Below are 21,164 nucleotides of genomic sequence, written 5' to 3'. Positions count from 1 at the left end.
TCGATTCCACTTCCTCCTCGCCCACGGGCCGCCGCCCCTCCCACCCCCGTCAAGATCTACATGGTGGTGGTAGCGGGGAATTGGGATGGGGGTGGGAGGAGGGGTGTCGGTGCTAGTGCTAGCACCGACGGTGGTAGAGGAGGCGAGGAAGGAGGGGGAAGGGGAGGTGATGCGTGAAGGTAAAGCTGAGCAGGGTGGCGGTGGTGTTGTGGGTGTTGGCGGTGGCGGCGTTATAAGCGAGGTTGCACTAGCGCTTCTGGCGCATGGCGTTGCGCAAGACGGAGGAGGGGCTCATCAGCATGTGCGAGGAGTGCGCCCGCATGCTGCACGACCAGTTCGCCATCTCTGTCAATCGAACGCCGAGCTCCACTACCAAAGTGAGCCTCTTGCGGCTTCACGATATGTGCTTTGATTCTTTTCTACTAGCAGTGCGAGTAGTGGTTTCTGCTCTGTGCATGTAGTTAATTTTGTGTCCGCATGAGTCGTCCCCAATGCAGGACGAGTACTCACCGGTGATCTACTCGCAGGAGACCGTCTCCTACATCGAGGGGCTTGACATGATGTTCGGCGAGGTCTGCAGCGATACTTTCGTTCATTTCTTGGGTTGAGATTGTTCTATGGTGGTGTTGGTTCAAAACTTTGGCGTGTGGTCTATTATCTATGATGCCGCAGGAGGACCGGGAGAACATCTTGAGGTCGAGGGAAACTGGGAAGGCAGTTCTTACGCGCCTGTTCTAGCTGATATCGAATCACCTGGGTGTTGTATTGACGTTTCATGTCTATCTTGTGGATCTTCCTGCTGATGCCAAGGTGGAGGATTGTGTTGCTACTACCGCAGGGTGAGGTTCAACTCTGTTTTTCAATAAAGGTTTGCCATTTAGTTGCCTGTGGCTGTTCACACTCTGCAACATTATGTTATGTTTTAGTGGTGAAAGGCTGAAAGCGCAATGCTCTCATTGGGCACTGGCTAAAACAGTTGTTATTGACTCTAGAATTGAAAGCAGGGCTGTGAGATACTCATAAAGAACAAACTTCAATAGAAATTATGGTCAAAGCCACAATAGAGCTATTGCATGTGTTACCATGTCAGAAAACCAAAGGTTTACAAATACATAACTATTCACATTAGTATTTGTAGTACATCATGGGCAAAAATGGTAACCTTGCTGTTATTTTTTAATAATATTTCACTATTTATTCCTCAGATATCTTGGGGGTGCTTTTGACGTAGAGTCATTAGTGGAAAATTTGTTGAGGCAGCTAGCAGGCAATCAAGAATGGGTGGTGAATGTTTATGATGTCACAAACAATTCAAATCCTTTTTTCATGTATAGGTCTGAAGCTCCTCTTGGTAGCGCCTCACCATCGCACATTTGCATGCTAGAGTTTGGCGATCCATTCAGAAAGCATCACATGATTTGCAGGTAATGTTTGCACTGATGATTGATTTTCTCATATGATATTTTGAAATGATATAATTTTATATCCCATCTTCATAAATATTTGCAGATATAGAAAAAAATCTCATGCCATGGTCCGCAATTACTACACTTTCTGGTGCCTTTGTTATATGGATGCTTGCGGGCTACATATTGTATGCTACTTGGAGACGATATGATAATGTCAAGGAAGATTGCTGGAAAATGGAAGAGCTGAAAAAAACAGGTAGAAGCTGCCGATTTTGCCAAATCTCAGGTTTAATTCAGTTGCACCAAACTTTTTTATCTAAAATGCTCTTGTTTATCAATGATAGTTCCTTGCAACTATTTGTCATGAGATCAGAACGCCCATGAATTGTGTCCTTGGTAATTCTTTTGATCCAACAACACATTTGATCTTAGTGTTAATGTTACTCTTTTCATAAACGGAAATGCGATGATGAATCCTTTTCTTGTTTGTGTAGGAATGCTTGATATGTTATTAAACACAGACCTAAAGTCAACCTAAAGGGATTATGTGCAAACTGCTCAAGTCTGCGGAAAAGCATTAATATCTCTAATCAATGAAGTACTTGATAGAGCTAAATTGAAGCTGGCAAGTTGGATCTCGAGTTGGTACCATTTGACGTGAGATCCATCCTTGATGATGCCATCTCGTTATTTTTTTCCAAATCAAGAGAAAAGGGGATTGATGTTAGTCCAACTGACTTTAGTAATGATTGGAGAGAGAGCACATGGCAATAAGGCATTACCATGCATCATTTGCATCAACATCTCTTAATTTAGCCGATTTCCATAAAGCTCTTTGCACTGTTGTCATGCATCCTGCATGTTTAACCTCTTGTCTTGTCCTTACTAATTTCCTTTTACTCTGCAAAATTATAGCTTGCTTATATTTCTTTGAAAGAGTTCCTGAAATCGTTTTGGGTGATCCTACAAAGTTTCGACAGATAATTACAAACTTAGTGGGGAACCTGATTAAGGCTATTTTATCTAAATATGAATGGAACAACTCTGTTTTATGAAAATGCTGTACAATGTTTACTTAGTACACTAAAGTTCATTGCTACCATAAGTTTACATTTGATTTTTTGTTTTTGTACCGTCTTTATTTTGTGACAGTTCACTGAAAGGGGACATACTTTTATACAAGTTCATCTAGCAGACCACTCAAATCCTGCAACAGAAGCCAAAGTTGAACCAAAATCTATCAAAAAAAGTTTAGGTTTTTTCGTACTGTAAAAAACTTACCTTTTTTTAGATGATTTCTCTTTCTAATACTCCACTTTTGAGGGTCTTTTGTTTCCCTTTCCTCTATGTCATCTACTTTTCTTTCTTTCATCTTTTTTGCATGCAATTTCACATCATAGTTTGAAGGCATGAATCACACTGTCAATGATTGCAGTATGCTATTAACCACTTTCCCATGTTTTCTATTTACAATTGTTGCATGTCGCAGTTAATTACTCGTCAGAGAGTAAAAACATGATGTTTTGGACAAGGTTCAATCAAACTTTAAAAACTTTGACTAGCAATAGCTTTCAAAATATTTAGTTTGGAACATGAAAAATCATATTTGTAGATTTGTCTAGAAAATGATTTCATAATATCACAAAATTATTGGATTTTATAAACATATCCTAATAGAAGACAACAACTGCAACAACGAATCATAGGCGTCAATCTAGATAGGGAACACAAAACCATGAGTGGAAAAATAACTGCTGAATGGAATATATGAACAAAATGTAATCTGCATGTTTTTGCCCTTCCTCTGAAACTAAAGCAAAAGTAAAAGGCTATAGGTCTTCAGAATTTCTTTAGAAGTCCTGCCATCCAAAATTTGCCAAAGGTAGGCATCTCGATCCATCTTCCTTTATGTATTTCTCATTGAGGTCTGGTATTGGTGTGTAATCCAGTATTTTAATTCTCTTGCATCATGTACTCAAAAAGGTTGTGAAGGATTTTTTGGGTATTGAAGGCATTATTTGAAGTGTTCATTTGGATATTGTATTTATCTATCATCTTCTTAATCTCCAGTATATAGTTCTGACAAATTTGAATATTACTAATTGTTTGTCATGGCATGTTCAAACCCAAACCATTTTTCTGAATGTTCCAATGTTTTTTATGTGAACAAGCTTAGTTAATTTGATAACAAAAATTCGTTCTTATTGGTACATTTAGGTAGCTGCAATTGGTGACAACTGATATAACACCGAAGATATTAGGATTTAAGGATCCAATGCTAGATTTATAAACTATAGTTTTCATACGATGCAAAGATGAAGTGCTCGCACTACCATGAATATTTGCATTCCCGTCAGTCCACCTGTGAGTACAATGTACATCTCTTTGGCACTTTGACACTGTTTCCAGTCTGACAATACCTCAATGTTCTTTTACCATGGTTGTGTCATGCCACTTTTGTTTAATAAAATTTTGACACCCGTTACAACGCATAGGCAAAAAACTATATCTTAAAAAAGCAATAAGGTATGTTTCGTCCACCCAGCGTATTCCTTGCCGCCACCCCCCATCAGATTCTTCTGCCCATTCCGTTTGTCCGCCCGACGCACACTGTTCGATCTCTTCTTCGCTTGTCTACCTGCATTGCTCTTACTCTCCCAAACGGCACCCCCACTCCTTCGCCACACTCCCAAAATCGCCGCCCGCCCCATCCGCTGCCAGCCCCGCCCCCATCTTCTCCGCCCAGACCCTCGCTCTCTAGACCCCCCTCGCCAACTCTAGATCCTCCCTTTCCACTCCACACTCTACTCCACGCTCGCCTCTCGCCCCTCATTTCCTCCCTTCACTCCGCGCTCACCTCCACCTCAACAGCCTCCACACTCATCACCATCGGCGAGGGTCGCTTCTTCTCTAACAGCCTTGACATCGGGTGGGGTGGGGACGCTGTCAAAGTTGCCCTACTCCTCACGTGCACAATTCTCGCACGCATCTGAGAATGCGCACCCCAGCATCCTGTCACACCCCAAATTTCAAAATTTGCATGTTTAATATTGAACATGCATCATTAGCTTCATATTTGAATCTGGATAACTTTCGATCGCCAGATTGAAATTTGAATTGCGAATTCGCAATTAGGATTTCCTAAGGATTTAAATCACAACATGAAAATTTCACGAGTTTTTGGAGCTCCACCGTACCTCGATTTGGATTAATGAGGGGAGCGGAAAGAAAATTGGAGAGAGAATTGAATTAGAAGCAAAATCGGACTTTCACTCTAACTTGTGGGGCCCACATGAAGGAAATATCTCTCTCTATCACTCAAAAGGGGCAGCCCACCCTCTCTCTCTCCTCCCTCACTCCCCACGTGCTCCTCTCTCTCTCTCAAGCTCTCCCCATTCCCCCTTGGTTCCCGCCACTACAAGCGAAGCCGAGGTACGTGTGTGGTACCCACATGACCACACGCTCAAGAGCTACTCATCCATCCATTTGGTTTTCGCCGTTTCAAAAGATTCGAGCTGGTATTCACCATTTTCTTCCCCCTAGGCACGCCCACCTTCCGGAAGCTGGAATTTGGAGTTTGGAGCTTTCCGGCGGAGAAGTGATTCGCTAGAAAGTTCTCCAATGACAAGGTGAACATCCCGATACCCTCTTTCTGTATTTTCGCAGTCGAATCGGTCGGCATCTAGTTTTTCGCCACGGAACCCCACTTTTCCAGTTATAGATCTACTTTATGGGTTCTACACGTTTGGGCCACGGATGTCATCCAAATGTCCGCGTGAAACCTTCACATACGTCCTAGAGTTATTTTAGTCCAAACCGTTTTCAAAATTTTTGCCGAAATCTCCGTCGGCGGCCCCTCAAAAGTCTAGAGTTTTAAAAAGGGTTTCTGTCGCCGTGCTGGCAGTCTGACCGCTTTTGCCACTGAGTTGTGGCGGTCCAACCGCCCATTGGGTCGGTCTGACCGCCATGGGGCGGTCTAACCGCCACAAAAGGCCGGTCTGACTACCGAGGGCCAGAACCTACTGAGTGGGGGAGGTCTGACCGCCACAAGGGGCCGGTCTGACCGCCAGTACACAGAAGCTAGGGTGAGTTAGGGTTGCTTGTTTGGGGTTTCGAACTTCGGAACCCTAACACTTTAGTGATCTTTTACATATGTAATTGAGCCTTGGCACTCTACCACCGCTAGAACTCGCATATTTTCATGCATTTACATTTGTTCGTATATTTATACATTCCGGAGGCCGAAGGCGATCCCGTCGTGCCGTATCTTTCTGATCCAGGGCAGTAAGGCAAGCATCTATCATATTGCACCGTGTTAACTTAAAAGTCTAAAGTGTTATCTATGCTTATGTATGTATGCATGTGTCGGTTATCCTTCGGTAGAACCTATGCCGTTGCATTCTTCTACATTGGTCATGAGTTCATGTGTGTTCCTTGAAGCCTAGAGGTTATGTCGATGTCTAAAGGTCTTTGCTATGGTTAGCAATGCTTAGGTATTTTGGTAGAAGTTGAACGACAGCTTTCTCCGTTGTTCGCGAGAATAGGATCTACTACTGTTTACAATTACATGTTGTTGGTGATGGTATGGTTGGTGAGTGGTGAGTATGAGACGAGATGTGGGCGGTGTTAAAGGTGTTGTCTGCCTCGGTGGAAAGTCTAGGGGGTAGGTCGGGAGAGAAAACCCGAGCACCATAGACTGCTTGCATCGTTTAAGGCCGATCATCGGGGTTGTTGGCTTTAGCACTTACCTTACTCACCACATGCCGATCTAATGGTAAGGTGAGCCGAATACCTTCACAGCTATGGCATTGTGGGTGTGAACATCAATGGTGTGAGCAAACTGGCTTGTAAGTGGTACTAGTTTGCTTTAGGAGTAGTTCTAGTATCGCCGCATCGAGCGATGCATGCCCCCACACGGTTGGGGCTGGTTGGGAAAGGTTGTCACGAGTACCCCCTTGTGTGCACTTTGGTCGGTGGCACAATTCAAATGGTCCTCGTGTCGTGTGGGTCCAGGAGTATCCCCCTGCAGGGTGTATAAACAGTTTGAATTGTCACGTTCTCAGTCATGAGCATGCTATTGTTTCATCTGCACCCGGTCGTAGAGTTCTCGTTGTGGTTTGTGGATGATGGCATGAGGTTGATGGTTGGGCATGTGATTATGGTCTGGGTATGATGGTTGGTGGTTGGTGGTTCGAGTTGGCACTTGTTCACATTGATATACTTACTGTTACATTTACATATGCTCAGTTGTTGGTTATGGTAGGGTAGTTTCATATAAGTTGGTTAAGTTAGTTGCTCACACCTATGTCTAGGATGCTTACCGCTTAATTAACTTAACCATTTTTAAGTCTTGTTACCAGCTTAAATGCATGATACTTGGAGTCAGGAATATGTGTACCCATATTGTGTAAGACTTGCGAGTACCTTCGTACTCAGGGTGCTGCCCTTAAGTTGATGCAGGTTCACAGGTCGGCGAGGAAGAGGCGTTGTTTAGCTACTTTGTGCCTGCCCATCAGGGTGGCGGGCAGGAGTGCACACTCTACTCAAAACTCAGTGTTTTGGTATGGAGCCTAAGGGCATGTGGCTCCATATCCTTTTGTTGTATAGTTTTCTTCCGCCGCGTAGTTGTTGTTTTCTTTTTGTTGTAAATTGTGGAAACAACTGCATGTCTAAAGACTTGTAGTATAATGTTAATTACTCGCTCTTTCTTAAGCTTTGTTGTGATGTATATGCTGGAAAGGCATGTGTTCCATTTTTGGGCATAAAACACGTGCCGGGACTACCGGGATGGCATTCTGATTAATCGTCGAGGTTGTGATTATGAAAAATGATTTGCCTAATGATTAATTTGAATACCGTTTGGATGGTTCCTCACACATTCCGAGCTCTCCTCCCCCGCATTCGACACCGTCCAAGCACGTCAAGTCCCCGACAGCTACCGGCGCCAAGTCTACTTCCGATAAGAAGAAACTATCCATGCCCACGCCTGTCGTACCGCCACCGTGGGACCGGGAGCGGCGTTTCCTCATGGTGAAGGTGGTCATGCGGCAGAGGCACAACGTCGAGAGTGTCGGAGGCGACGGTGGGGGCACGGGCGAGATCGATTTTGACAAGTGCCTTGAGGCCATCTATGAGGCACTGCGTGCATCCCAGGAGGAGTTCTTCTAGGAGGAGCACGCCGCGTCCACCGCTGTCGATGAGCAATTGCATCAGGAGGAGAAGGTGACTGAAGAGGATCTGAAAGGTGGTGCCCTCGAGGAGGTGCAGGAGTGGAATGGAGTAGAATTGGAGGGAAGCAGTAAGGTGAGGGCATTGAGGATGAAAGCGATGGCGATGAGCAGCGTTGCTGTTTTGGATTAGCGTTTGTACCGGGCTAAATTTGTAGTGGTTTGTGTTTGATTTGATATTTTTAAAGGGAAATTTGGTTAGAATTTGTCAGCTTTGCGTCTTGGAGACTGATTAGATAATTTTGGTGGTAAAGTTGGGAATTCATTTGATTTAACTTTATGTGCCAAATTTAGCTGTAGGGTGCTCAACTGCTGCTTTTGCTTTTGGAGTGTTGTCCTGTAAGATTATCTGCATTGGATTTGACTGTTTGTCTGCACAAGTCAAATTTGAGTTGATCTTGTTTGCCAAGTGGAATTATAAACAAAAATTTGATTTGCTTAAACAGGCCATAAGTTTTAAAACACTTACTGCTTAGCAGCTTAGTTCTGTTTGTCCCCATGAGTAAGACAAGGGTGTGGTTAACAATTGCTTGAGAACGATGATGGATACTGAATTTTGTTTGTTCATTGACTTAGTTGCAAACTTGCATCCCTTCTGCACACATGAAAAGGACAAAGTTTTATTGTGCCTTTTAGTGATTGATTGGGTCTTGTAAGATTTTTTTGTTTAATTGATTAGAGAGCAAGAATTGTAGTTACATTTTTACATTGATATGCAAATATGAATTGTTTCTCTCTGCTATATAGGTCCAAGAGTGCTATGAGATAGCTGCCGAGTATGAAAGGAATCATGACTATCAAAGGCTCGATGAACTTGGCAACATGTTGATGAGTTTGGATCCTCGTGACTCAATCATCATTGTCAAAGCATTTTCACACATGCGTAACTTGGCCAACTTGGCTGAGGAAGTCCAAATTGCTTATCGGAGGAGAATCAAGCTCAAGAAGGGTGACTTTGCTGATGAGCACTCGGCACTGACTAAATCTGACATCGAGAAAACTTTTAAGAGGCTTGTAGTTGATCTGAAGAAGTCACCGGTAGAGATGTTTGATGCCTTGAAGAATCAGACTGTTAACTTGGTTTTGACTGCGCATCCAACACAATCAGTAAGGAGGTCCCTGCTTCAGAAGCACTCAAGGTAAATAAGAATGCCTTGAGGTCTAACATGAATGCATGACATAATTTCTGTTCTCTAATTTTCATGCTCCAAATTAGATTATAGGATAAGGAATTGTTTGGTTCAACTGTACTCGAAGGACATCACACCAGATGACAAACAAGAGCTTGACGAGGCTCTCCAGAGGGAGGTAACACAGAGAACCTATATTCTGAGAATCTGACTTATGTTTTATAAAAGATAGCACCTTCACTATGTTTCGAATTTCTTCAGCTCTCGTTTGTTAAACTGTGCATTGATCTTATCAGCATATATATAGCATATAAATTCTTTTTAGCCTGAGGCTCAAGATAGAAGTTATTATGTTCTTGTACACCACCTAAGTTTATTGGTAGTTTAATAATAAAATATGATTTTTCATCCCTTATTTTCAGATTCAAGCAGCCTTTAGAACTGATGAGATCAGAACAACCCAGCCCACTCCAAAAGATGAAATGCGGGCTGGTATGAGTTACTTCCATGAAGCGATATGTAAAGTTGTTCCAAAGTTTTACACCGTGTGGATAACTGGATACTGCCTTGAAGGACATTGGAATAGATGAGTCTGTGCTCTATAACGACCCTCTCATTCAGTTCTCTTCTTGGATGGGAGGAGATCGTGATGGTAAGCAAGCGGCAACTTTATATTGTTCTCCTGCGATTGCATTGTCTGTTCCAGTCTAACACTTGTAACCAATTTAGGAAATCTGAGAGTGACACCAGAGGTTACAAGGGATGTCTGCTTGCTCACTAGAATGATGGCTGCAAATCTCTATTGCTCACAGATCGAGGATCTGATGTTTGAGGTAGAAATGACTTAATTTCTTCTTTTATCTCTTGTTACACTTACATGAACTAACAAGCATTGCATACTGAAAATGTTGTGCAAATTCTCACAGTTATCTATGTGGCGATGCAATGATGAGCTTCGTGCGCAAGCAGATGAGTTACACCGCTCCACAAAGAAAGATGCAAAGCACTATATAGGTAAGTGTCGATTAAGGATTCTAACACTGTTTGCTATTTACAATTTTTCACACAATATCAAATTTTGGTTGGCTTTCCGCATAACCAACACAGTATTATGATACTAACCTTTGTTTCTTTTTGTAATATAGAGTTCTGGAAGAAGGTTTCTCCAAGTGAGCCATATCGGGTTATTCTCGATGATGTAAGGGATGAGCTTTAATACTCGCATGACAGTTATTATCCAGTGGATATTATGACATTCATGAAGAATCTACTCTTACTAATGTTGAGCAGATCAACTTTGGACTGTATAATTTGAACTGTGTGTTTGTTTCTTTATTACTTTTTCGATCGACCATTTACCTGAGCAACTGTCTCTCTTGCAGTTCTTAGAGCCTCTGGAGCTATGCTACATGTCCCTCTGTGCTTGTTGTGACTGTGTAATTGCTGACGGAAGCCTTCTAGACTTCTTGCGCCAAGTCTCTCTACCTTTGGCCTGTGCCTTGTGAGGCTTGACATTAGACAAGAATCCTAGTGCCGACGGTGGTGGTAGTAGCGGCGGCGCTGTCGGCGGCAGCGGTGGGGAGCTTGTGAAGAAGAAGAGGGGGAGGTCGAGGAAGTATGGCCCGAACGGCAACGGTGGGGAGCTCGTGGGGAACTACTGCAGCCCAAAAAGGCATTGCCGTCTCGCCAAAGACACAGGGTGGCGTCGCCTTCTGTGCCTTTTGTCTCCATCTCACCCCAAGGGCCTTAGCCTCCGCAAGATTCCAAGTCACGGCGATGGCGTAGATGGTGACATCGATGACATTGGACATCGCTAAGATCATCTCCGATCTAACCCTTCTCTTATCGCCGGAGACCCCAGATGACGATAACGGCCATCACTGCATCTTGGCCACTTTGGCCACCGTGAGCACCAAGCTCGATCGAGGTGGGTCGGGGTTGTTGGCCATCGCCGGCACTCCACGCGCAATCACCTTCCGGCGGCGGCTCCTCCCCTTGGCTTGCCTCGCCCTCATGGACCATCCCACACAAGCCCAACTCAAGGTACCCCGTCTATCCTCCCTATCGTCTGTCTTGTTCTCCCTCCCGTGCCTCTAATCCTCTTCCCTACTCTGGAAATTGCAATGCGCCTCTGGATTTATTTGTTTCCATGTGTAATTTCAAAAGCATGGTTTGGGCAATGACGTGCCTCTGAAGAAGCTCGATCGGTCTGTCTCCTCATTTGCGCAGCTCCTAAGGCATTCAGGTAAACTCCACCTACTACGGTCAATGAACAACAACGAAAGAATCAACAATGGGTTTGTTTGTCCTGAGAAGGCACATGCTGTTGATGGATTTGAGGAGCCTATGGGTGAGATGATGGTATTGAAAATCTTGGTGATCTCGTTAAGGAGCTGGGTTTGTACATGATGGAGCTTGGGATTTTTGTTGCCCGAGCTTGTGACACTGTTATCGGTGGAGGCCAGTTAGAGCATAGCATTTATTCGTGACTGCAAAGGCAAGGCTCCTTCACTACCACTCTGAGTTTGATAACATTGTTATCAAGGAAAGCAGCACAAAGAGAAAAGATTTGGTAAATAAAGTGGCAACAAAACCTTATCAGTCATGTTCTCCAAGTAGGTCTGGATCACCACACTCGACTTGCCTTGAGTCAGGAGATGAGACTACGGCAAAAATATAAAATGGTTCCAAGGCTATCTCGACTTAGGATCAGGGTGGCGCGATTTCCCTCTTGAACCTATGGCAGGAGTGGCACTATGACTATGGAATCTTCACTATTCTAACGGCACCATTGTTCTCGTGTGCCTCCGTTGGAGAAGAAAGTTTGATCATCCAGTATGTGGCATTTTCCTTCTAAAACAAGCTCAAAACATTGCGTTGCTTGCTCTTTCCAGCAATATGTTGAACGCGGTAAGAATTTGTGATGTCAGCCTTCCCATATTCTCTGTGCCATCACTAGATATTTAGTATACATCTATCCAACATATTTCTGAATTAATGAGTATAGGACATATAGCACAATGCTCAGAGGATAATATTACAAGTTTAGGCGAATGCTTATTAAGTTGAATAAGAAATTGTGAATCACATGTTTTCTGGTTGTTTATATTTGTAGTGACAAGTGTTACATAGTTGGATGTTTCTTGAGCCTGTTGTTTGTAGTGGACCCCAGACTATCTAATAGACTTTTATGCACCAAATCATCTTTTTACTGTTTAGGATGTCACATCAAAAATAATTGTGGTTGGAAATGAACATGCAAGCCACGATGAACTTGCTGAACTACGGGATGGTCTAGTTTTAGCTGTTGGTTATGATAATTCTGTAGATTTTTATTTAAAAAACTTTTAGCATCTGTTGCGAGGCACAGGTAGAAAACTAGTCTTCTGAAAAAGGCTCTTCGATGCGATCAAGATTTGTGGGCTGGATATTCAACGCGTTCCAATCCAACGTGCGATGTCTAGTGAAGGGTGGGCTGAACCGCTGGCTCAAGTGGGAGAGGAGGGCCTGAGCCTTATCCTCTGCAGAGTAGATGGGTCCATCATCCGACCGAAGTACTTGGATGTAGTTTTTCCTCTGTCTCGCAGCTGCATGCAATTGAAAGAATTTAGTTTTAGTGCCGGCCTTGCGAATCAAGTAAGCCTAGATCTTTGTTTCATATTGATTTTTTTCAATCACCGCGAGCCCTATACTTCTGGTTTTTAGCTTCCTTGTGAGGTCTACTTTCGCTGCAGTTAAAGCTTCCGCCGCATTTTGACATCTATATTAGGCCTACCGTACCTGTTACGAAGACGACGACCAACTGGCATTTTCGTTTTCTATGTTACTGTTGAGGAATAGAGTCGAAGGAAGGCTAGAAAATTGTTATACGTACTCTTTTGACAAAAAACATACATCCATTTAAAGCTTTTTGATATACAGATCTATTTCAAGCTTTAAAGGCAAAATAACCAAACATTTAACCTTGCTAGCTTCACTTCCTGATGTATTAATTGCTCGTCTTTTTCCTGCATAGGAAGGTAAGGTGACTAGGTGAGTACTCAAGGGTTGCGGGTAGGCTACGCTAGCATAAAATAAATTTTCTCTACCGCATTCAACCAGGAAGCCATGCGAGTAGGGGATCATGAATCGTTACCACTTGATGAGCAGTGCAGCGGAAGAAGAGTTGGAGCAGACCAATCCAACGTCGTGCGCGTCAAGTAGTCGACCGTCAACCTCGTCCCGAGCACGTCCCGAGCAGATCAGCACCGCAATAGTAGCAGCGCCTCTACGGTATCCACACGTACAAGGATGGAATCGACGTGCGCCAGTGTGCTAGCACCGCGCGCCCGGCTAGGGTTTCGAAGGGAGTTCGGGAATAGGAGGCGGCCAGGGTTTTTGATGGCAATATCTGTTTTTCTGAAAAACTCAATGCGCCTTGGCCCTGCCTATTCTTATATAGAGCACGCTAATGGGCCTTTAATCAACATTAAAGCCCATTATGACTCTAAACCCTAATGGTCCTTTAATCAACATTAAAGCCCATTAGCAGATCCAATCCGCAAACTCGATCGCCTCTAGGGTATATTACCAACAAGTACCACAAAGCAGACTGTCGTAGCTATAAGAAAACGAAGTAAATGATTAACCAATATAGTCAAGTTTAATCAAATGACAACATTTCTTGATTAAACTGCTGGTTTCATTGCCATTTTCTACAAGAAATGCTGGAACATAATAAAAGAGGACTTGATCGCTGTGATAACAGGCTTCTACAATCTGAAAACTAAAAGATTGTGGCTGGCAAATTGTGCAAACATTTTACTTCTTCCAAAAAAGGATGGCCCATCAAGAGTTGAGGACTTCATACTGATTAGCCTCGTTAGCATTGTTGCGAAGATCATCGCAAAACTAATGGCAAATCACCTGGCACCAAGGCTAAATGATTTGGTCTCAAAAAGCCAAAGTGCTTTCATAAGGTGCATACAGGACAATTTTCTATATGTGCAGAATATGATAAAAGAGCTTCATAGGAAAAAACAATCAGCACTATTTATTAAGCTAGATATTTCAAAAGCTTTTGACTCAATCAACTGGGCATATATGCTGGAGGTTATGCAGGCTTTAGGCTTCGGTCAACATTGGAGAAATTGGATTGCAAACCTTTTTGCAACTACAACTTCAAGAATGCTACTCAATGGCAAGCCCGGAAATGTGATTAAACATCAAAGAGGACTCCGACAGGGAGACCCCCTCTCTCCAATGCTCTTTTTACTTGCCATTGATCCGCTTCAGCGTTTGATAGCTATGGCAGGAGATAATAGGATCTTAAGCCCAATTCTACCAAGGGTGGCACAACTGAGATGTTCACTATATGCGGACGACGCTGCAATTTTCGCAAAGCCTGACCAAAGGGACCTAATAGCACTCAATGAGATTTCAAAAGCCTTTGGAAAATGTTCCGGACTGGTCACTAACTTAAACAAAGCAGAGATCCTACCTATATGTTTGTCAGGACCTTTCTCTAAGTGCAGTCCTACATGACTTCCCTAGAAAGATAAACGGATTTCCCACAAAATATCTTGGTCTCCCACTACACACAAGAAAGCTCAGGAGAGCAGATATGTAGCCACTTCTGGACAAGATGGTAAGTAGACTGCCGGGATGGAAAGGAAAATGTTAACAACAGCGGGGAGAGAAACCCTTGTAAAAACGGTGCTATCCTCGCAACCCACATATCATCTAACTGTTTTCCCCCTTCAAAAGTGGCTGGCGAAGAGGATTGATAGAATAGGTCGGAGTTTTCCCTAGAAAGGAGAGGAACCTGAAAATGTTAGCAGAGGACACTGCCTGGTAAATTGGAACATAGTGTGCAAACCAAAAGAGCTAGGAGGGCTTGGAATTTTAGATATCCAAAAAATTGCAAGAGCCTTAAGACTAAGATGGATGTGGCATCAAAGTCGGTAAATTGGAACTTATTTCATGCTTCCACCATGGTCACTATAGGTGATAGCCGGAAAGCATCCTTTTGGCATTCCAGTTGGGTGAATGGTTAGGCCCCTAAAAACATTGCCAAAACCTTATATGGAAAATCAAAAAGAAAGAATGCGACGGTACACAAAAGTCTCACTGATCATAACTGGGTTCCACACTTAGGACATCTATCCACTCGTCAAGAACTCGAGGAATTGGTGTTGCTATGGGAAGAAATTAATGAATACTCCATAAGCCCTAATCTTAGGGACACAATCACATGGAGATGGACCCCACACGGAGAAAACACATGCAAGAGTGCTTACCGAATTCAGTTCATAGGTTATTACATCAGTTTTGATATGAAATCAGTTTGGAAAGCGAAAACCGAGCCAAAATGCAAATTCTTTGCATGGGTACTTATCCAAAGTAAAATCCTAACAGCGGATAACCTTGCAAAAAGAGGTTGGCCTCATCGTCAACACTGTAAGCTCTGTCTAACACATGAAGAAACGCTGAAACACTTATGCAAAACCTGCCATTTCACTCATCAAGTTTGGTTGTACAATTGTAGCTTGGATGTCGTTTACAGGCCTGCCAGAGCTCCAAGCCTACAACACTGTCGGATAATGGTGGAAAAAAGCACGCTTGAAAGTTGAGAAGCACCATCGGAAAAAATTTGATGGAGCAGTTTTATACTTCTAGTGGAACATTTGGAAAGAACGAAATAGGAGAATTTTCGAAGGAGAAAGCATAACTGTGCTGGAGGTGGCGTACAAAATAAAAGGGGACATTGATATGCATACCTTGGCTTTTGCTCATATTTGAGGCGATCTAAGTTGTTAGTTTTTATTGTCTTGTAAATGTTGTTTTTAGCGCTTCCTAGCTCTCTAGCTATGTTTTCCCATGGTATGGGAACGGTTTGTCCTCAAGGCTTGGATGAGTTCCTACTCTCTCTAGGAGCCTTGATGTTGTACTGAACCTTTGTTTTTTTTTTCTTTCTTTCTCCTAATATATACTCGGCAATTCTCTTGCCGTCCCTTAAAAAGCAACATTTCTTGACAATAGCCTTTAATTTCAGTATCATTGCGATAAAGAAAGCCATCCTCGAAAATCATGTCGCACTTCGACTTAGATTACACAAAAGTCGCACTCTAGATTGACTTTATTAATCTAGGCAACAAAGACAAGCTCCAACCTCTTTATTTACTAAATATTTTCTTATTGCACATTTCATTTTAGTTGTGTCCTTAATATCTCTCTAATGTTACATGGAGCAAAAGAAACTGTAAGTAAAAATGTGGAGTATGTTAAGTCTAGAAGCAAAAATAACCTTGCTAAAATGACATGCTCTGGAGATACAAGTATTTCTTACCGAGTACCTAATAAGTCATATATGTTTTGGATGCAGGAAATATAAGGAGCAAAAAATAAATTTTCCATCGATCACAAAATGAAATGACAGTAGATGATTTTAGAATCTTTCATTTATTATCTAATGTACCTTTTTTCCATGGAATATGAGTAGGAAGGAGAATAGTTGTCAAAGGCTTCTCATCTATTGAAACAAATTGAAGAATTTGTTAGAGTATATGATATAGATATATAAATATTCGATTGTTATAGTAAGATATGATTAGATTTCATCTTATCTTTAAAGATGCTTGATATTCAAACCATTTGTACTTTATGTATTCAATCCTCGAGACTCAATACAATATATCAACCACATTAACCAATTCTCATATTTTTTCATAGTATCATGAGTTTAGGTTCTAATCATATACCACAAAACCTAGCTACCACTAGCTTTTGCTCCGTGCACCCCCGGGAGATCGATCTCCAAGATCTCCACCGGGGGTGGCGCCACCCGTACCTAGGATTTGTGTCACCGATCGTGTTGATCAGCCATCCTAGATAGTCTTTTCTTGATCTGTTGATCGGATTTTTCTCTCTCGTCGGTCATTCATCGACGTTTCTCTTCGGTTTTTCTAATCCTAGATTGGTTTGCATCGCCCGCTGCCTATCATCATCGCGTGCCTCTGCTCTAACCTAAGCACGACATCACTGTCTCCTCCACGCGTCTGGACTTCATTGGCTCCGTGCACAATGCGCCATCTCCGTCCACATGCATGCACCCTCATGCTACAGTGACCACGTGCCTGGCAGGTTGCCCGGCCTAGATCTACGTCGCCCTTCTCCACACGTACGCCTCCCACGCCTGTCTGTGCGTCATCCATCTCTGCCTGCCTCGATCATGCGCCCTTGCGCATGTCTACGCGTCACCTGCCTTGACCATGTCAACTGCCCACGCACCTATGTCACTTGACCACTCCGTGCGCCACACTGTTGGGCCTCCACGTGCAACTTTGCGACGTGCTAGAGAAGGACGTGTGCTCCTGCTCACTCCATCCATGCGCCTCTGTCCGCCGACCACGTCAACCAATCTGCCTGTCCCTCCATGCACCTGGACCTAGTTGCTTGTCCATGCAATAGTCGTTTCTCGCCTCAACCACTCGCGTGTCCTCGACCACGTGCCTGGCTAATCGATCATGTCACGTCGCCCATCCATGCCTCCATCGACTTGGCCATCTGCGACCATGGCTGGGCATGTAGCGCTACAGGGATGCCCTCACGTGTCATTGCCTCGCCACTCCGTCTGTATGGTTCTCCATGCCGGTTTGTCAATGCCTTCACCTCTTGAGATGCCTCTATCATGACAACCTTGGCGCACCCTTGGTCTGATCAGCCGATCGCGCACAACTCCTCCTGGCCAATCAACATTGGCTTCTGTCCTCCTCAAGTACGCATGTACCATCATCTCGAGCACTAGGGCTACCTCTGTGTTGCTTCGAGGTGCAATGCTGCCACCCATGGCCGTGCCTCCTCAGCGCTACCGCGCCCTCCCTGGCGTGGTCCAGCCGAATGGAGGATCCCGCCGTCACCCTTCATCGCCATCCCATGCACCACGACGCTTCGATCGACCAGCGTTGCCTCTCTCAGTGCGTCATCGCCTCAGTCGTCGGCACCCTTGGTCTTCATCACGCCGATTGGGTGTTCTTCGCCAGCTTCTTCGAGCAATATCGTCACGCTCTCTTGGACACCGGCATCACCGCTCCAGGCCGCTAGTTTTGCCTCCCTCTACCGCATTCGTCTAGTATAACCTCATCGCCAACATCGCAGTCTCCTCCTGACTTCTTTGTTTACTTGAGGAACTGCGGGCTGCATTGGCGCTCTCCTCCTCGCCGCTCTGCACACCGCGACCGTTGAGGCCTTCTCTGCTGGTCCCTTAGACACTAACGTATGGATGGACTTCCTACCTTCGTACGCCTAGTACTGGCAATACCAGTGTGTGCCTTCATCCCCGATGTGTTCCCGGGCTTGGCAAACCTGGTGCACGCCTCGACTATATCGACTTCGGCATCAACCTCTTCTCAACGATCACCTCGTTCGTGTTCGCGTCCTCTTCCCTAGGGTCTCCTTGCACCCGTCTCCATGGTGCCTCTTGTGCCAGTGGCTTCAAGTGTGGCTCCCTCGACCATGGCAATCCCGACTACGGCTACATCGATAACAACTATCTCACGCGTGGCATTCTCGACCACGACTACTAGCCTCGCTCTCGACTACCTTAACTTCAGCACAAAGTGCTACCTTTTGCATGAGCAACTCGTCGGTTTCTCCAGTCACAGCATCTACATCATGTTGTTTCGACTGTGAGGAGATGACATTCGTCTTCCTCTCCAGTCTCATCGTCTGTGACGCTCCCACTACAACCGCGGGAGATATTAGAGTATATGGTATAGGATATATAAGGATCCGGTTATTATGGTAGGGTAGGATTAAATTTCATTTTATCTCTAAAGTTATTTGATATCCAAATCATTTGTACTTTATATATTAAACCCTCGATGTTCAATACAATATATCAACCACTTTAATCAATCCTCATGTTTTTTCAGAATTATTGTTAAACAGCTATAGTGTAACAAAATAAATTGCTGATATGAAAAGTGGAGTCTTAGTTATCGTTAAACAAAATGAATTAGCACTGAGTGGCTGCTAACAGATAAGCATGAGATCGAGGAGGTGATAATCTTCTGCTTCTTTTCTGTTCTTTCCAGTGTTGGCGGTAGATACCGGCGCGCGGGCTGCCCACGGGACGTGGAGGCCACGCGCTGCGGCCTCCTCTAGGAATCTTCTTCTGACGTCAGATGTGCTCTCCTGCGCCGTGGGGTCCGCCAGAGTTATCTCCATGCAACGAACTTCACTCGGTAGTTTCCAATCCAGTTGAGCTAGAATTGGAGAACTGGAATCGCCCGCCCCGATTGCGTGCCACCTAAGCACATCTTGGTGGATTACATCAATGCTGCTCACCACGAACTCGTGAAGCCACCTCGTTTACTTGGGACAGTAGCAAATCGCCAATCGGTCTTGCAGTACAAGTATATACAACATTATAGAACAGGCTCGCAGTACAAGTATCCCCGGCCGCTAGTTTGTACACCAGGAAAGGATCCATCCATAGGACGCGAAGGAGTTGTTTAAAATAATATTATTTTATCAATTTTTTTTATAAAAAGTGTCAACTAGTATTTATTTCTGTAAATATCAGATTTTAAATATTATTTTTATAATTTTCTAATAAAATAATATTATTTAAATAACACACGGTGGGCCCCGCAAGCACGCTCTTGCTCCATCCATCCATTCCGCCCCGCGGCGCCGAATCCGCCTTGCTGAGCTACTCTCCGGAACCACTGGCGCCCGCCCAACCCAGTTATAAAATCAGCCCACCCTCTCTCGTCCCCGCTCCACCATTTTCATCATCTCACATCAACACCAATACTTCCATCGATCTCCAACAACTTCGGCGCCAAGTTTATAGGGTGGGAGGGAGTCTAGTGATCTGCGAACCGAAGATGCGGATGAGCTGCAACGGGTGCCGGGTGCTGCGCAAGGGCTGCAGCGAGGGCTGCACCATCCGCCCCTGCCTGCAGTGGATCAAGACCCCCGAGGCGCAGGCCAACGCCACCGTCTTCCTCGCCAAGTTCTACGGCCGCGCGGGGCTGCTCAACCTCCTCGCCGCCGCGGGCTCTGACCACCTCCGCCCGGCCGTCTTCCGCTCCCTGCTCTACGAAGCCTGCGGCCGCATCGTCAACCCGGTCTACGGCTCCGTTGGCCTGCTCTGGTCGGGCCAATGGCAGGCGTGCCAGGCCGCCGTCGAGGCCGTGCTCAAGGGGGAGCCCGTCGTGCAGGTCTCGTCCCAGTGCGAGGCCGCCCCGCCGCCGCTCGGCAGCAGGGCCTGCGACATCCGCCACGTCGCCAAAGACTCCGACGCCGCCTCGGCCACCGACCTCCTCCGGGTCGCACGCGGGGGCCGCACACGGTTCAAGCGCGCGTCGTCGTCTTCCACGTCGAAGCCCCACAAAGGCAGCGCCGGTGGTGCTAAGCCCAACAAGCGCGCGTCTCCCAGCTGCACTCCGAGGCAAGATCATCAGCCAGAGGAGCTCCAACCTGAGCCGATGGTCGTCGGGGGGAGTAATGACGAGCACGACGACGGCCTTGCGCTGAGGCACGAGGAGGAGTCCGCCGGCAGCCACGAGCACGTGGAGGACGATGACATGATGGCGTTGCGGGAGGGGTCGGAGGACACCGAGGTGGACGCGGGCTCCCACGTGAGCCAGGCCAAGCAGCAGAGCCATGTGCCGGCGGTGAGCCAGGTGGCGGATGAGGAAGAAGAGGAGGTTGGGCTGGAGCTGACGCTCGGGTTCGAGCCGGTCGCCGTGAGGCAGCAGGCGCGTTCGGCGCGCTGCGACCTGAGCGGGTTGAGCGCAGCGTCGAGCCTCATCGGCCTGCGGCTCGAGCTGCCGGCGTGAGCTGACAGTGTCTTTCTCATCTCACCTAACAGGGGCATAGGAGACAGTTTTGGTACCGTGTCAGGAGGAAAACAGCATATCAGAAAAAATAGGTTTCCTAGGTTTCGTTTATTCTTTTTTACCGTTCCTTTTTTTATTGTAAAGGTGGACTGCACAGCCTCCTCGTAGGATTTCGTTCTTTGTTTCTTCAGTCCTACACTCGCTCATGTAATGATACTCTTCCAAGTTTGGCCCTGGCTGTCACAAAAGTTGTTTAATCGAGCAACAATCGACGAAATCACAAAAGTGAAAAATGTGATCTAAATTAACTTGGGTTGGTGTCCCTCCCTTTTGGAATAAGAGAATAGTTTACCATGTTTACTAGCACAAACTGATATAGTTGTAAACCAAAAAAACTCACTTAATAGTGCTTATGCGGGTTACATTTTTTATTTGCGTCAGCGAATAACGATTTGACTAAATGTCACATAAGCCTGTTTGGGAGCCCTGTAAAGTATCTATTCAGAGTTTTTCCATGTGCACAAACGAAATCACTTTAATTCAGCCGAATTGTTTACTCTTATAAACACA

The 21,164-nt window shown here is 45.0% G+C and overlaps 1 protein-coding gene and 3 pseudogenes across 1 annotated transcript; all 4 read left to right on the top strand.

Annotated features, from left to right (window-relative positions):
* Positions 1–263: 263 nt before the first annotated feature.
* Positions 264–3,650, top strand: LOC133883672 (probable histidine kinase 4; annotated as a pseudogene).
* A 3,735-nt stretch (positions 3,651–7,385) lies between these two features.
* LOC133883664 (phosphoenolpyruvate carboxylase 2-like) lies at positions 7,386–10,700 on the top strand (annotated as a pseudogene).
* Positions 10,552–11,810, top strand: LOC133883655 (uncharacterized; annotated as a pseudogene).
* A 7,702-nt stretch (positions 11,811–19,512) lies between these two features.
* Positions 19,513–20,823, top strand: LOC133888393 (LOB domain-containing protein 40-like). The gene has a single exon (XM_062328618.1). The coding sequence runs from the start codon at positions 19,638–19,640 to the stop codon at positions 20,592–20,594; it is 957 nt and encodes a 318-aa protein (XP_062184602.1). The 5' UTR covers positions 19,513–19,637; the 3' UTR covers positions 20,595–20,823.
* Positions 20,824–21,164: the final 341 nt, after the last annotated feature.

The sequence above is a fragment of the Phragmites australis genome, chromosome 1 (genome assembly GCF_958298935.1).
Source record: "Phragmites australis chromosome 1, lpPhrAust1.1, whole genome shotgun sequence".
Lineage (NCBI taxonomy): Eukaryota > Viridiplantae > Streptophyta > Magnoliopsida > Poales > Poaceae > Phragmites > Phragmites australis.
Note: the sequence above shows the minus strand (reverse complement) of the source record. Positions and strands in the feature narration are given on the sequence as shown.

Bases quoted from the DNA above. Each gene is read 5' to 3' on its own strand.
- LOC133888393 (XM_062328618.1), top strand. From the start codon at position 19,638: ATGCGGATGAGCTGCAACGGGTGCCGGGTGCTGCGCAAGGGCTGCAGC.